The sequence below is a fragment of the Cervus canadensis genome, chromosome 18, assembly GCF_019320065.1.
Source record: "Cervus canadensis isolate Bull #8, Minnesota chromosome 18, ASM1932006v1, whole genome shotgun sequence".
Classification (NCBI taxonomy): Eukaryota; Metazoa; Chordata; class Mammalia; order Artiodactyla; family Cervidae; genus Cervus; species Cervus canadensis.
This window is the reverse complement of record NC_057403.1, coordinates 22177990-22193383: the sequence shown is the minus strand read 5'-3', so window position 1 is coordinate 22193383 and position 15394 is coordinate 22177990. Positions and strand designations below refer to the sequence as shown.

The 15394-nt window shown below is 48.5% G+C and overlaps 1 protein-coding gene and 1 long non-coding RNA gene across 5 annotated transcripts; one reads left to right on the top strand and one right to left on the bottom strand.

Moving 5' to 3' along the window:
* Positions 1–4647: 4647 nt before the first annotated feature.
* Positions 4648–12901, bottom strand: LOC122420133. Its single transcript, XR_006263193.1, has 3 exons — positions 12765–12901; positions 9041–9130; positions 4648–4701 (listed from the first exon to the last, which is right to left on the bottom strand). It is a non-coding gene; the product is annotated as an uncharacterized LOC122420133 (long non-coding RNA).
* Positions 7060–11186, top strand: LOC122420129 (E3 ubiquitin-protein ligase ZNRF1-like). 4 transcript variants are annotated; one of them, XR_006263186.1, is made up of 3 exons: positions 7060–7115; positions 8999–10621; positions 10903–11186. XR_006263186.1 is itself a non-coding variant. In XM_043434889.1 (2 exons), exon 2 carries the CDS (start codon positions 9905–9907, stop codon positions 10553–10555), a length of 651 nt encoding a protein of 216 aa, XP_043290824.1. In that variant the 5' UTR covers positions 7061–7115; positions 8999–9904; the 3' UTR covers positions 10556–11186. The 4 variants fall into 4 exon arrangements, 2 of the variants coding, with proteins under 2 accessions (XP_043290824.1, XP_043290825.1); XR_006263185.1 differs by having other exon boundaries at positions 7061–7115; positions 10681–11186; XM_043434889.1 differs by having other exon boundaries at positions 7061–7115; positions 8999–11186.
* Positions 12902–15394: the final 2493 nt, after the last annotated feature.

Below are 15394 nucleotides of genomic sequence, written 5' to 3'. Positions count from 1 at the left end.
CACCCCAACTCTGCCTGCCTAACCAACAAGACTGATTGAACTGGGGGAGACATCCCTAAGATTATTATAGTATTCAGAAGACACAGATCACCAGCTTACCTTCCTTTCTTGCTTCCTCAACAACAGTTTGGTCTAACACGAACAAAAATTGAGAAACAGAATTTTTGCTGCTGGCAGCAACACACCACCTCTACCCTCCTGACAATGGATGACCTGTGGGCCTTTTCAGTTGCTCTTTGTGACTAGTCCACCAGGCTATGTTCATGGGCTTTCCCAAGCAAGAATACTGGAGTGGGGTGCCACTTCCTATTCCAGGGGATCTTATGCACCCAGAGATCAGATACGTGTTCCCTGCATGTCCTGCGTTGCAGGCATTTTATCACTGAGCCCCTAACAACGTACAGCCTTCACTCTAAGGATATAAAGGATATCTGAAGGCTCATGTGGTCTGCCCGATTCTGTGCTGGCTTCCTTCTCCTGGAGCTGAAACTCCAGCCAGGGGCAGATCAGGGAAGGGACAGATTGTAACCAAGCAGGACCCTCTGAGGCTTTCCCAGAGTAACCCCCCAGCCAAGTCCTCTGCCTGCCTTTTGTCTGTAAAAAAACTTGCACCACAGAATAAATGTAGGGACTTCACTCCCGCTGTAGTGGCTAAGACTCCACCAGTCAAATTCAGGGGTGAAGGTTGAATACTTGGTTGGGGTATGAATATCCCACATGCCGTGCAGCGAGATTAGGAAAAAAAAAGAAGAAGAATAAATTTAATCAGAGAAGTGAGAAAATGCGGAAAGGAAAACAGTCAAACAGGACTGATGAATAAATGAGACCTAATCTTATCTAAATATATGTATGACTCAGTTTGTGTGTTTGTCTTTAGATAACATTCCTGAGATTCATTTCTAAATGAGCTCTATTTAATTGACTTAAAGAAAAGTAAGCACTTACAGATTAAGTATTTCTAAGGTTCACATGATCTGGGAAATGTTCAATATTAAGTCCATATTTGGTATGGACCTCAGGTTAGTTTGTTGTTTAACCGCGTGTGAAGTAATGGAGACATGAGTCACTAAGATTGTCATCAACACTCACTGCACCTAGTTCTGCTGCGAGTCAAAAAGTCCTATCTGTTACAAAATTTAACTGCAAGGAAATTAACTATGATGATATTGTCATAAATAATAGAGATAAACGGTAGAGATGTTTTTAGGTAAACTCTTTAAAAGAATTATATTTTATTTTTCCGACTTCGTCGGAATTTAGAACTTTAGTGTTGTGCTAAATTCAGTAAAGTGATGAGAAGGCACTGAAGACTGAAATCAGTTTGAGATAAAATACTGAAACACTGACTACTGAACAAATCCATGTTTATCTTTACCTTCTTATGAATGAAAATACTAAATGTGTTTATTAAACACACATCTTGTACCACCTAAAGAAAAATTATGCTCTGAAATATGTCTGTCATATACTTTATGAATCTAATGTCATAAAAAGAAATACAATTCAATTGCTTGTTTCTTGGTTTTAAGTTTTAAGGGATTTTAGAAATGCAGCGTATTTACAGTTACTAAAAATGGTAAGAGACTGGAATGCAAGTAGGATATATGTTTGTTGTCAAAAGAAGATATAGAAAATAACAGTAGTTTTTCTTGAAATATAACAAGAGGATAATTTTGCTGGTTTGGATAGGGAAAAATAAGAGACATATTATGTGGATACAAAAAAAAATAATTAACGTTTTTAAAAAAGGGAGGATTGATGAAGGTTAAATTAAATTTAATTAAGTAAAGAACTTTATTTCTAATAGTAAGCTGGTCCAAGACTGGAATTTGGCTTTCTCTCTCTAGTAACAGAACAAACTTTTCCTGGAACAATGAGCTGCCTTGGAGAACAGATGGGAAGTCTCTTTCTCTAGCTAACTTTGAGTGTCCAGGAGGAACTGTGAGGCAGCTCAGAGGCAAATATTAGACTGACTGGCATCCCTGGTGTGTTAAATACCACGGGGAACATTGTTAAATGTAAGTCTTCTAGAGTTCTCCTGCGGACGGTTGCTATTAATAGAGATGTGTTAAAAATTAAGGAATTCTGACAAACCTGGTGTGTCCTGATGTTACCAAGTCATAATTCTCATTACTGTAATCAAGTTTCTTAGCCCATTACATTGTGCTCACGAGTGTCACCATATCTTTAAGTCACTCACAGAGAGTTCTTGTACTCGGACGGTTTTGCAAAAGTGCGTCATATAGGGAAGACCATTTTGAGAAGCACTGGTCTCTGATCAATTTCACCTTATACCATGCAACTGCGTAGGAAATTTAGGGTGAAGTGAAAGTTGCTCAGTTGTGTCTGACTCTTTGTGACCCCATGGATTATACAGTCCATGGAATTCTCTAGGCCAGAATACTGGAGTGTAGCCCTTCCCTTCTCAGAGGATCTTCCCAACCCAGGGGGCTTCCCTTGTGGCTCAGCTGGTAAAGGAAATTTTAAAATCCTAATTTAAAAAACATGATGGTATCATAAAAGTGTTCAACAAAAAAGATGAGCTCCTGAAACAACTTATAAATATAGTTTTAGAGTTTATGGATTTTGTTGGCTGAAATCTTATTGGGTTTGATCTGTGATTTCCAGATAAAGCAAAGCCCTTCCCCTCAAGCTACTAATGACTGACAGTAATTGAGTAAATTCCCTCTGTGAGTAAAATGCAAATATGTTTCTTTTCTCTCTTCTTTGTTCCTCCAGAGGTTAGTGATTCTTATGTTCTGAGCAGCCTTATCAGGTAAATAAAAACGACAGTTTCCTGACAGGAGCAGAAATCTTCCTATTTTGCGGACTTCTAGAAGAGAGAAATCTGCAAGGCAAAAAAGAATGGCAGGCCTTTGGCCTGGATTTCCTGAGCTTAGGAGGCTATTTGTTGTTTGTCTTTGGCATTTGGTCTGAAACTCTTTTTTTATACATATAATTGTTTTATTATTTATTTATTCTTGGAGGTGGTCTCTCTGATCAGCACACATACTCTTCCTTTCAAGTGGGGGCTTTCTTGAGTTGCAGCACTAATTGTGAACAAGACAGCTCAAATTCTAGCCTCACAGCAAAGACCACTTGGATACTACATATATGTCAAATGGAAACCCTCGAAAACGCTTCTTCCTTCTTGTCCTCTAAACTAGGAGGACTCTTTTGAAAAATATGACAAATGTGTACTTTAATCATTATCCTCATGGTAATATGTCTCATAATTTTCAAATGTCTGTCCAGGGCTTATGACAAGGCAATCAAAGAGAGAAATAATATTGTCTTAATACAGACTATTGATGCTAAGCTTGAAACTCGAGATGATTTCCAACTCTGTGTCCATTCCCCAAGTAGGGAGGATGACTCCTGAAGGAACTGTAATCAAGCAGGACCCTATGAAGCCTTTGTAGATCTCCACCCAGGTCCACCTGCCTTCTGTTTGGGAAAAAAAAAAAAAGGTTTAGTCAAAGAATAAATTTAATCACAGAAAATATAGAAAGAAAACTGTGAAGAAAGACAAAATAAGAATACCTTAGCTACTGAACAAACTCATGCAGAATTAGTTTGTCCTCAGGGGCTATTCATAATGCTGGGAGCCAGGACCTTTGACCTCTTTTACAGAATCAGAAACCCCCCCGGCAGAGGGAAGAAGTGAACTATGCCGTCCACAAACAGGAAGACCTGAGACCGGCTGGAACCACGAGGGTGATGCTGCTGTTCCCCGTGACCTCATCACAGACCCAACAGAAGAGCGCCTTGAGTTAATTAGGCTCTCCTCCTTGAACACTGTAAGAGTCCTCAAACCCTCTCCAAGACCGGACACACAGCCTTTTAAAAAACATATATTTTATTAATTGATTTGGCTGCCTTGGGTCTTCCTTGTAACAGGCAGGATATTCCCTGCGTGTGGCAGCATCCTGGCTTGCAGCAGGCAGACTCTCTAGCTGTGGGGTGCGGGCTGAGCTGCTCTTGCCCTGGGGGATCTCAGCTTACCGACGGGAGATCACACCCCTGTGCCCGGCATTGCAAGGTGGATTCTTAACCACTGAACCGCCGAGGAAGTCCCAGGACACAGTCTTTTTTTTTTTTTTCTTTCTTTTTTTAATTAGTTGAAGGCTAATTACTTCACAACATTTCAGTGGGTTTTGTCATACATTGCTATGAATCAGCCATAGATTTACACGTATTCCCCATCCCGATCCCCCCTCCCACCTCCCTCTCCACCCGATTCCTCTGGGTCTTCCCAGTGCACCAGGCCCGAGCACTTGTCTCATGCATCCCACCTGGGCTGGTGATCTGTTTCACCATAGATAGTATACATGCTGTTCTTTTGAAACATCCCACCCTCACATTCTCCCACAGAGTTCAAAAGTCTGTTCTGTATTTCTGTGTCTCTTTTTCTGTTTTGCATATAGGGTTATCGTTACCATCTTTCTAAATTCCATATATATGTGTTAGTATGCTGTAATGTTCTTTATCTTTCTGGCTTACTTCACTCTGTATAAGGGGCTCCAGTTTCATCCATCTCATTAGGACTGATTCAAATGAATTCTTTTTAACGGCTGAGTAATATTCCATGGTGTATATGTACCACAGCTTCCTTATCCATTCATCTGCTGATGGGCATCTAGGTTGCTTCCATGTCCAAGTCACTGTCTTGAGGGCATTAGCCTGCTGCGACCCCCGCACCTGGCAAAACAGTAAAGCTATGTGCTTCCATTTCACTCACAACTCTGTCTCCGAGATTTAATCCGGCCCTAGTACATACATAGAGACCGAATTTTGGCAGCAAAAGCTGAAGGAATTACAGGGACCCGGGAGCAGGAGGGATGAGGGTGTCTGAGCCCCCAGGGGATCGAAAGCAGGGAGGTGCCAAAGGGGAAATTCTGGAGGCGAGCCCCGAGGAGAGGTCAGTGTGGGGAGCAGGGACGGCGCTGTGTGCAGACCTGGGCGCTCACGAGGCCGGTTCCTGATCTGAGCGGAGGGGCCAGAGGAGCCAGGGCGGCCCTGAGCGGAGTCGGGGGTGCACAAGGCCCGGGCGCCAGTCTTCAAGGAGAGAAGAGGGTCAGAACAGAGACAAGGAGAAGCTCTGCACCACGGAGGAACCCTCGGAGTGTAAGGACCATCCTGGCAGGGGACGGGTGTGGATGGTGTGGACTCCAACAAGCTCTGGCTTCCCAAGGGGCCCGCGAGGCAGTTCCAACAGCGCTAGATACACCAGAGGCCTCTTTTTGCCAAAAGTATGAAACTGCCCAAAAGCCCCAGCCCTGCGTTTATTCCTAACCCAACCTTCCTCTCCCATCCCCAGCGACAATGATCCTCTCTTCATTCCCTGCCCCCCAAACTCCTCCCCATTCCCTGGACTTTCTAGATCCTGCTAGGCTCTGCCTAGCCTAGTCTTACTCATCTTCCATATCTTCCCTGCACACCCTGTCCCGTGTTCTAGATTCTTCCGCTCAGCTCTCCTCCCTTCCCAGGGTCCTGGATCCTTCTCAACCTCCACTGTGGTCTCAGTTTCACCGACACACAAATCCCAGCGCCTTGCAAAACTCCACTGAAGGACGTTTGGCGTCCCCAGGTGGACATTCACTTTCCTGAATGGCTGCCCTAGATGCTGGCGGCCCCATCTCAGACCCCCTCTGAGAGCAATCCAGCCTTTCTCAGCCTGGCCCCAGCTGGAGCCTGGATCCTGCCCTCCTGTCCCACACTCTAGTCCCCACCCCAAGGCCGCCCCACATTGGCGTCTCCATTTCCATTGAGCTCTAATCCAGGAAACTTTTCTGCCCCCATCCCTATCCCTCAAGTCCCTTCATTTTTGGAACTGTCCAAGCCCTCAACTCAAGCCTTCTGTCTCCTCTCGGGTCCTGACATCTGCCACTCCCTGCTCATTCTCTGCGTTTCTAGAACCAAGGGATTCCAATCTCCTTCTCCACCTGGTTTCCTGTGCCCTTTGTCCATCCCGTCTTCTTCAGGGGTCCCTGGGACTCCTGATGCAAGGACGTTTGCACCTGTGTGTTCCTTATACCTTTCATAGACACACAACACATAGAAATATACAAGCACACAGATACATATAATTACATGAATACACATATACACACCCATGTCCACACATATACATAGGCAGTTACCTATATACATACACACAAATATACACATTTTCACACACAAACACACATACACACTCAGCCCACAGAGCTCCCATACCAAGGCCTTAATTCCAAGACTCTCAAGTGGTCGCACATGGAGCTCTTGTCTGCACACTCCTCCCCCTGGGCTGGGTCTGGAGAGTGTCCCTTCTCTTAGTGACAGTTTAACCCTGAGTGTGCTTTGCTGTCTTACGGTCGCTCACCTCACCCCACGTCAGAACCCTAACCTTTCTGATCACTCCTCTCTGCCTCTTCTGTCTCCAAAGGATCTCATATAGTTTCCGAGAGCGTCGGATCCTTTTCCCTCCAAGAGCACTTACACAGTGCAGTGCGTGCTGGGGACGCGCTGCGTGGTGCCTGTGCCCAGCTTGCTCGGTGCTCTCACAGAGGCCCTCACTCTGATGCAGAGACTGCCCTCAGCCGAGCCACAGTCCCTTCTTCAGTTGCCCCCCACCCACTCCTGGGAGCAGCCAGCAGCCAGGACCACCTGGCGCAGGGCTCCAGAGCCCCAAGTGCGGCCGACCCGGGGCCGAGGTGTGTGCTCAAAGCCCCCACGCGCAGGCTACATACAGCACGTCCCCAGCCCCCAGGGAAGGGAGAGAAACACATTAAGCCTGGATGTCCCTGAAGTCTCAAGGAGTACAGCCTTCTGACCCTTGATCTGAGCCCTGTCGGGTTCATTTCAGACTCTCACCTCCAGACCTCAAAGATCAGGATCCTGTTCTGTGTGTGCTGGGTGGTAACAGCAGCCGTAAGAAGCAAACTCCTTCTTGAGAAACTGTGTAGATTTCAAAGGACACACAACAGGAATTTGGAAATTCCCTGGATGTCCAGTAGTTAAGACTCTGCGCTTTCACTTCCGGGGCCCTGGGCTCAATGCCTGTTTGGGGAACTGAGATCCTGCAAGCTGCACAGTTGGCCAAAAGGAAAATAAAAAACCTACAGTTCCTCATGGTAAGATTTACAGTCTGTGTCTCTTTTCTTTTGTCTAGTCCTAATTCCTGGCAGGCAGGAACTGAGCTTCATTTGGATTAGAATCCCTGGTATGTGGTAAACTGGTTAGGGTATATGAACCTGAGTTCAGCCTCTGGATCATTAGGATGTGAACCCACCAAGATAATGAAGGGAGTGGTTCTGCTTCTGGGAGGACAAGGAGCCCAGACCCAGAGTGGAAATGGGTGGAAGGGAGGCTCGAGTGCCCTGGGGGTGGGGGTGACCCCGTGTAGCGTCTGCACGACCGGCACAGGTTTTATGCTGCAGCCACTGGGGACGGGGACATTGACGGCAGCCGAGGGGAGGAGGCAGGAAGAGAAACTAGTGTCCAAATAATCCATGCTGGAGGGGGTGTGGAGAACAGGTGGGGGGATGTCAACTGGTGCAACCACTTGGAAGCAATATGAAGGTTCCTCAAAAAATCTAAAAATATAGTTGCCATGTATCTTGCAGTCCCAATTCTGGGCATATACTGAGACATATATGTAATTCAAAAAGACAGATGGACCCCGGTGTTCATAACAGCCCAGACTATTGACAATAGCCAAGACATGGAAACTACTAAATGTCCACCAACAGATGCACGGACACAGAAGATGTGTGTGTGTGTGTGTGTGTGTGTGTCTGTATAATGGAGCATCACTCAGCCATTAAAAATAATGAAATAATGTGATTTGAAGCAACATGGACAGCCCTAGGGTTTATCATACTGAGTGAGGTAAATCAGAAAGACAAAGACAAATACCATATATCACTCCTATGTGGAATCTAAAATAAGACATAAACAAACTTATCTTTGAAGCAAAAACAGACTCACAGACATAGAGAACAACTTGTGGTTGCCAAGGGGAAAGTGGTGAGGAGAAGGAGGATTGGAACATTGGGACTGGCAGATGGAAACTACTATATGGGGGGGGGGGGGGGGTAAGCACCAAGGCCCTGGAGGACAGCACCCATTACTGTGAGATGAACCACAATGAAAAAAAAGATGAAAAAGAGAATATAGAGATATGTCAATAAATCACTTTGCAGTGTAGCAGAAATCAAACCTGACATTGTAAATCAACTATACTTTAAATAAATAAACAGGACGGCAATCTGCCTCCACTGTTAGAAGTTCAGCAGAAGAGGGTAAAAGGAAAAATGATCTGAACAGACACCTGTTTAGTACCGTGTCCCCCAGGTCCTCTCTGCACAGGATCAATCTCAGTTACCAGGTGCTAAGGGCTGCCAACTGCAATAGCACTAGAGGGAGAGGCCCACTGCATATCAATCTTTCCCCCGATTTTGTAAATTGTTAATCTTTATTCATTTTTTCTCTTTTTTATTTTTAAATTATCAAAGTATGCTAACACATTTACAGGAGACGTGAAAAACAGAGAAAAAGGTTACATGTATGTCCCTGGTATATTATAATTATTTTTTAAATAGACAAATTAAGATTTTTAATTGGAGTTTCAACATCAAACTCTCAAAAATTTATAGAACGAACATTCAGAGAAGTAGAGAATATAGTAGACCTGAAAAGCATGAAGAACCAATTCAACATAATTTAGACTTACATAATTTTCACACAACAGTAGGATACAAATTCTCTTCAAGTTCCCATAAACTAGGAGTCACTGGAACACATCCAGGGACATTAAACAAGGTACAAAAATGTCATGGTCTAAAGGTATCACAGTCTATTCTCTCATCACTGTTGAATTATGTTAGAAGTCAATATCAAAAGATATTTAAAATAACCAGTACATTTTCAAGTTCAATGTGACATATACTATTGACTTTGACCTAGACATGGAATCCTCCCTGAAGTTTTTTTCTCCCCGAATTTTTGTAATTAGTCATCATGCCAGCAAACAAGTGAGAGTGGACGAACCTCTTACCTCAAGTGGTGCCATGTTCCGTGTCACACACCCATTGGCCAGTGACTTCATCACGTGACTTCCGTCAGAGAAATAAATTCTGGACGTGGCCTGCAAGGAGCAGACGCACTTGAAGATTTCCCCATGGCGTTACTTTTTTCACTGAAGGACCACAGGATCATGGAAATTCTAGTGGATACGGTTGCTGAATTCCTCACAGAGAGGGTGAAGAAATTCATAAATAATAAATTAATGATATATGGAATGGTGCAAGTCCTGAAACCCTTAAACTCGTTGGTTGAATACCTGATTAAAAGGATATTGATATCTGTACTACAGAGGATAACATCTGTGACATACAACCAGTTTTACCTGAATTGGTTAAAAAGGAAGCTCATGAGTGGCGCGGCCGGCGGGGCCCGCGCGGCAGGGCCGAGAGCGCGACGCGAGCGCGGCCTCGCGCGCTCCGCGGGCCGCCGGCGCCGCAGCCCGCCCGGGCCTCGGGGGTCCGGGCCGCCGTCCCGGCCGCGGCGTCCTGAGGCGGCACGCGCCGGCGTCCCCGCCCTCCTCCTCCGGCGGCCACTGCCGGGCGGGCGGCCTCCTCCCCGCGGCGCCCGGCCCTCGGGAGCCCGGGGGCGGCCTGGGGCGCGCTGAGCCCGCGCACCGCGCCTCTCCGTACCGTGAGGGGAAACATGCGCCGGGCTCGGGACGCCTGCAGCCCGTAGTCTGGGTCCCGCCCGGGTCCTCTCTTTTTCCTTCTTTTTTCCTTCCCCTCCGGTCTCCTTTCTGCGCCCCCCGTATGCCCGCCCAGCCCTGCCCCCGCCGCTGAGGACAGGGGGAGGGTCTCGGCCTGCAGGCTCCCGCCCCGCCGGGGCCCGGGCGAGCATGGGCGGCAAGCAGAGCACGGCGGCCCACTCGCGCGGCCCCTTCCCGGGGGTCTCCACCGACGACAGCGCCGTGCCCCCGCCGGGAGGGGCGCCCCACTTCGGACACTACCGGGCGGGCGGCGGGGCCATGGGGCTCCGCAGCCGCTCGGTCAGCTCCGTGGCGGGCATGGGCATGGACCCCAGCACGGCCGGCGGGGCGCCCTTTGGCCTCTACACCCCCGCCTCCCGGGGGGCCGGCGACGCCGAGAGGGCGCCCGGCAGCGGAGGGTCGGCGTCCGACTCCACCTATGCCCACGGCAATGGTTACCAGGAGACGGTTGGCGGTCACCATAGAGACGGGATGCTGTACCTGGGCTCCCGAGCCTCGCTGGCGGATGCTCTACCTCTGCACATCGCACCCCGGTGGTTCAGCTCGCACAGTGGTTTCAAGTGCCCCATTTGCTCCAAGTCCGTGGCTTCCGATGAGATGGAAATGCACTTTATAATGTGTCTGAGCAAACCTCGTCTCTCCTACAACGATGACGTGCTGACCGAAGACGCGGGTGAGTGTGTGATCTGCCTGGAGGAGCTGCTTCAGGGGGACACGATAGCCAGGCTGCCCTGCCTGTGCATTTATCACAAAAGTTGCATAGACTCTGGTTTGAAGTGAACAGATCTTGTCCAGAACACCCTGCAGACTGACCCTGCTGGGCTCGCTTGCTGACTCCTCTCAATGGTTTGTTTCATTTATCCCAAGTAAACCCCCAGAACAGCTGACGATGTCAAACTATTCTGGGACATTTGCTCTTTTTACCTTCACCTCAAAAACTGAGGACGTGGGGTGAAGAAAACGCGAAGGGAAGAAAGAGGCAGAGGGCATGGAGCCTGGCACCAGCTTCGAGTCCAGATTCCCAGCATGACGTTCGGTTCGGGGGGCGCCCCAGCCCGGCCTCAGCAGGACGCACGCGGCCGGCCCTGGGCCCACCAAGCACGACTGACATCTTCCGGTCCCCACAGGGACAGCCAGGGGCCCGTTGCTGAGAGGAGGCTTCGGACACTGGGGCAGAGCTGAGCTGGGGACAGCAGTGGAAACAGGGCGCCCTCCTGCACTGACTTCCAGAGAATGGTCCCCCTTTCTCCCCGAGGACACCAGATTGGATGAGAGCCAGTTTGAGAGAAGAATCACCCGCTATCCTTCCCCTCATCCTCATCCCAGGAGGGAAAGGGCATTTTCTTTTTCACCTTTGAAAGGCATTGTGTGTCTGTCTCTAAAGTGTTTACAAAAAAAAAAAAAAATTATAGAAAAAAAAAGAAAACAAAACAAACAAAAAAATAAGCTCATGTACGTCTTTAAAAGCATAAAACGTCAACCAGCAAAAGTGACTGTGATTTAATTTCTGTTTATATATCCGTTCATTATCTATACTATCTTCAGAAAATCTTGAAGGACGTCATATATTATTGTATAAGAAGGAGGCATCATGGTGGGAAGTTTAAAACCGAGATTTAAGTTTCCTTTTTTTTTTTTTTTTTTTTTTTTTTTTTTTTTTCCTCGTTTTTTTCTTTTTTTTTTTTTTTTTTTTTTTTTTCTTTATTTTCTTTCCTGTTATTTTTTTGTCTTTTTTTCGTCGTTTTCTTTTCTTTTATTATTTACAGTTACTATTTTTTTTTTTTTTTTTTTTTTTTTTTTTTTTTTTTTGTGGGTTTTTTTTGGTTTTTTTTTTTTTTTTTTTGTGTTTTATATGTTAATTATAAATACCAATTGCACCTGCCTAACGAAGAGTACCTTGAAACTGAAGAAATGTCACTAACGTTATGATAACGAGTTTGGAAAAACACATCGGACTTGAATTAATATACTGGCTCCTAAACTGCAATTTCCGCAAACACTGGAAGACAATTTGAAACCAAACTTTTGCTTTTACCATCAACATACCTACTCCGCCTTTCTGATAATAAATATATCTGACCCTGGAGAAATAAAACGGTAACTGTGGTCTCCTGCCTGGTTGTGTGCTGACTTTTTTCTCCTGCTGGGGTGAGGGTCCAGGTCTGGAGGAGCGAGGAGGACAGGGCCCCCGGAGGCAGGAGGGCCGAGGGCAGAAGAGGTTTCAAAGGGAGAATTCCGGAGGGGAGCCCTGAGGAGAGGTCCGTGTGGGGAGCAGGGCAGCGCTGGGTGCAGAGCTGGGAGGCCGGTTCCGACCTGAGGCAGAAGGGCCGCAGGAGCCCTGGGGACCTTGAGAGGAGTCGGGGGTGCACAGGGCCCGGGCACCGGTCTTCAAGGGCCAGAACAGGGGGAGAACAGAGGGAAGGAGAACCTCTGTGCCACGGAGGCGCCCTCGGAGTGGAAGGACTGTCCCCGAAGGGGAAGCGTGCGGACCGTGTGGACTCCAACGAGCTCTGAGCTCCCCAAGGCGGCCCGGGAGGCTGGCGGTTTCGGCAGCGCTGGGTGTGACTCAGGCCTCTTTTTGCCTCAAGAACTGAAACTGCGCAAGTAGCACCCCCTCCCCCCGAAGCCCCCCACTCCCCGCCGCCGAGTTATTCCTCAACCCGACTTTCCCCTCCCATCCGTCATGTCAGTGACCCTGTCTTCATCCCCGGCCCCCTAAATTTGTCTCCTCTCCCCTGCTTTTCTAGACCTTTCTGGGCTCTGCACACTCCTAGGCCTGCCCCATCCTTGATTCTCTCCCCATCCCTCTCTCCAGTTGCTAGATTCTTCTGGGCTCTGCTCACCGCGGTCTCACTCGTCCTCCATTTCCTCCCCTACCCCATCTGGTGTTCTAGATTCTTCTGTCCTCGAGGCCCCCCCTCCCCCCACTTCCTCGGCTCTGGCTCCTTTTCAGCCTCCGCTGGGGTCTCAGCCGGTTTCATCTACTCACAGGTCTCAGCGGCCCGCGAACTCTGCGGAAGGACGTTTGGCGCCCCCGGGTGGACATTCCCTCTCCTGCAGGTCTTCCTCCCCACCCACACCCAGCCCCAGAGCAAGCCTGCCCTTCTCAGCCTGGTCCCAGCTGCGGCCTGGAAACCCTCCCCTCCTGTCCTGCACTCTAGTCCCCGCCCCAAGCCCTCAAGTCCTTCCTTTTTTGAACCGCCCACAGTCTCAGCTCAAGCTTTCTCGCTCCTCCCGTTCCTCCTGGGTCCTGACATCCTCTATCCCCTGCTCATTCTCTGCCTTTCTAGCCCCGGAACTCCTGTGTGCCAGCTGGTTTGTGCCTGTCTGTCCCTAACCCCCTTCACAGACAGATGCACAACACACAGAAACATACACACACACACACACACGGATACCTATACTCACATGAATACACATACATACACCCACACCCGCATGTCTGCACAGATTACATAAATACTGATAAACACACACAAATACACACGTACATAATAACACAGAGAAACATTTCCCTATGTCCAAACACACACACACATATATATAGGCACATACACACAAATATACACATACTTATTCACACACAAACACACAGGTGCACACACATAAAGACACACAGATATAATGAACACCCCTCCCCCTGGGCTGGGTCTGGAGAGCATCCTTTCTCTTAATGACTGCTTAACCCTGATTGTGCTTTGGAAGGGATTCCCTGTTGGCTCAACTGGTAAAGAATCCACCTGCAATGTGGGAGACCTGGGTTCGATCCCTGGGTTGAGAAGATCCCCTGGAGAAAGGACCCCACTCCAGTATCCTGGCCTGGCGCAGTGGGGATAAGAACAGGGGTGCAGAGCTGGCATGCTGTCTCGGGGTTGAGACGTGGGGGATGGTAAAGAGAAGGCGTGTGGAATCAGGTGCTGGTAACCTGAGCCTGGACCAGAGACCAGGACGGGCTCGCTCCTGACACTCAGCAGTGACGGCCAAGTGTGAGAGGCCGGGGGACCCTCACCTCCTGCAGTCAAAGGCTGAGACCTGGCACCGGCCTTAAGTGTAAAGAGCAAAACTTAAAAATGGAGCTCTTGGCCTCGGCAAACACTCTGTGCCTACACTGGGGAAGGTCGGGGGGACCTGCTCCATAATCGATCCCCTTGTGATCTTGACCCCACAATACCCTGAGTCCTCTGCACAGAAGAAGGAAGAGAGAAGTCCCCTGAGGTAGACAGAATAACGCCCCCCCCCCCCAAAGATGCCCGTGCCCTAACCCCAGACCCTGTGAATCCCTCCTTTTAGTCTACAAAGGAGGAGATTTTGCAGACATGATGAAGTTAAGGATGGTGAGGTGGGGGGACTCTTGCTGTGGATTCTCCGCATGGTTCAGTGTTATCATCCTGGTCCTCGTGAAGTAGAGGCAAGAGAGGAGGACGTGGGAGCAGGGGCAGAGGCAGGAGTGATGAGCGGTGAAGACACAGGACGGGCCGTGAGCCCTGGATGCAGGCGGCCCCCGGAATCCAGAGAAAGGGAGAGAAACACATCCTGCCCTGAAGACTCCAGACGGGGTGCAGCCCTGCTGACCCTTGATTGGAGCCCCTTCGGGTTCACTCAGGCTCACAGGACAGGGCTGTGCTCAGCGTGTGCTGGGTGGTTACGGCAGCCATAGGAAGCGAAGGCACCCGTTCTTGAGAGATTGTGCAGATTTCAAAGGACACACAACAGCTTCAGAACTTCCCTGGGTGTCCAGCTGTTACGACTCAGCGCTTTCACGTCCCTGAGCCCAAGCCCTAGCCTGGTTGGGGAACTGAGATCCTGCAAACTGCAGTGTGGCCAAAAGAAAAAAAAAAAACAAACTACAGTTCCTCAAGTTATAGATTTACAGTAGTGTCTTTTCTTGACTAGATCTTAAATTCCTGTAGTGAATTTAGGAACTGAGTGTTGTTTGGATTGGAATCACAGACATGGGGTAAACTGGTGATGGTTTATGAACGTGAGTTCATCCGTGAGGGTCTTTAGGAGATGAACCCCCCAAGAGAAATGAGGGGAACGTTTCTGGTTAAGGGAGGGGCATAAGCCCAGGCCCAGAGTTGGAAATGGGTGGAAGGCATGCTTGAGTGCACTGGGCGTGGGGGTGACCCCGTGGAGTGTCTGCAGAACTGGCATAGGATGTGGGGGGTTTCTGCTGCAGCTACTGGGGACGGGGACGTTGACGGCAGCCGAGGGGAGGAGTTAGGAAGAGAAACTAGTGGACCGCTGTCTGCTTCCACTCTTAGAAGCTCAGCTCAAGAGAACGATGGGAAAATCCGTCTTAGCTGACACCAGTTCGGAACCAAGTATCCTGAGAGGTCCTCTTCTACACAGGGCCGTTCTCAGTTGTCACGTTGAGGGAGGTGTTAGGACCAGGGAGGGTTCACAGCTTGCTTGGTTTTAGGGAGGTTGAAAGCACTGATGACAGAATTTGAGCCCACATCTGCCTGACTGCAAAGTCCTTGTTCTTTTCCCTGCAAGACATGCCTTTGTCAGCATTGTTAAGAGTCCAGGCTTCTGAGAACCAAGAGAAATTGTGAGTAAGTCTGTTGTAATGGGGTTTAGAGGCAAAACAAAAGATTAGGGAGATAACAGGCTTGA

Excerpts from the sequence above, each read along its gene's own strand:
- LOC122420129 (XM_043434889.1), top strand. The coding sequence starts at position 9,905 with ATGGGCGGCAAGCAGAGCACGGCGGCCCACTCGCGCGGCCCCTTCCCG.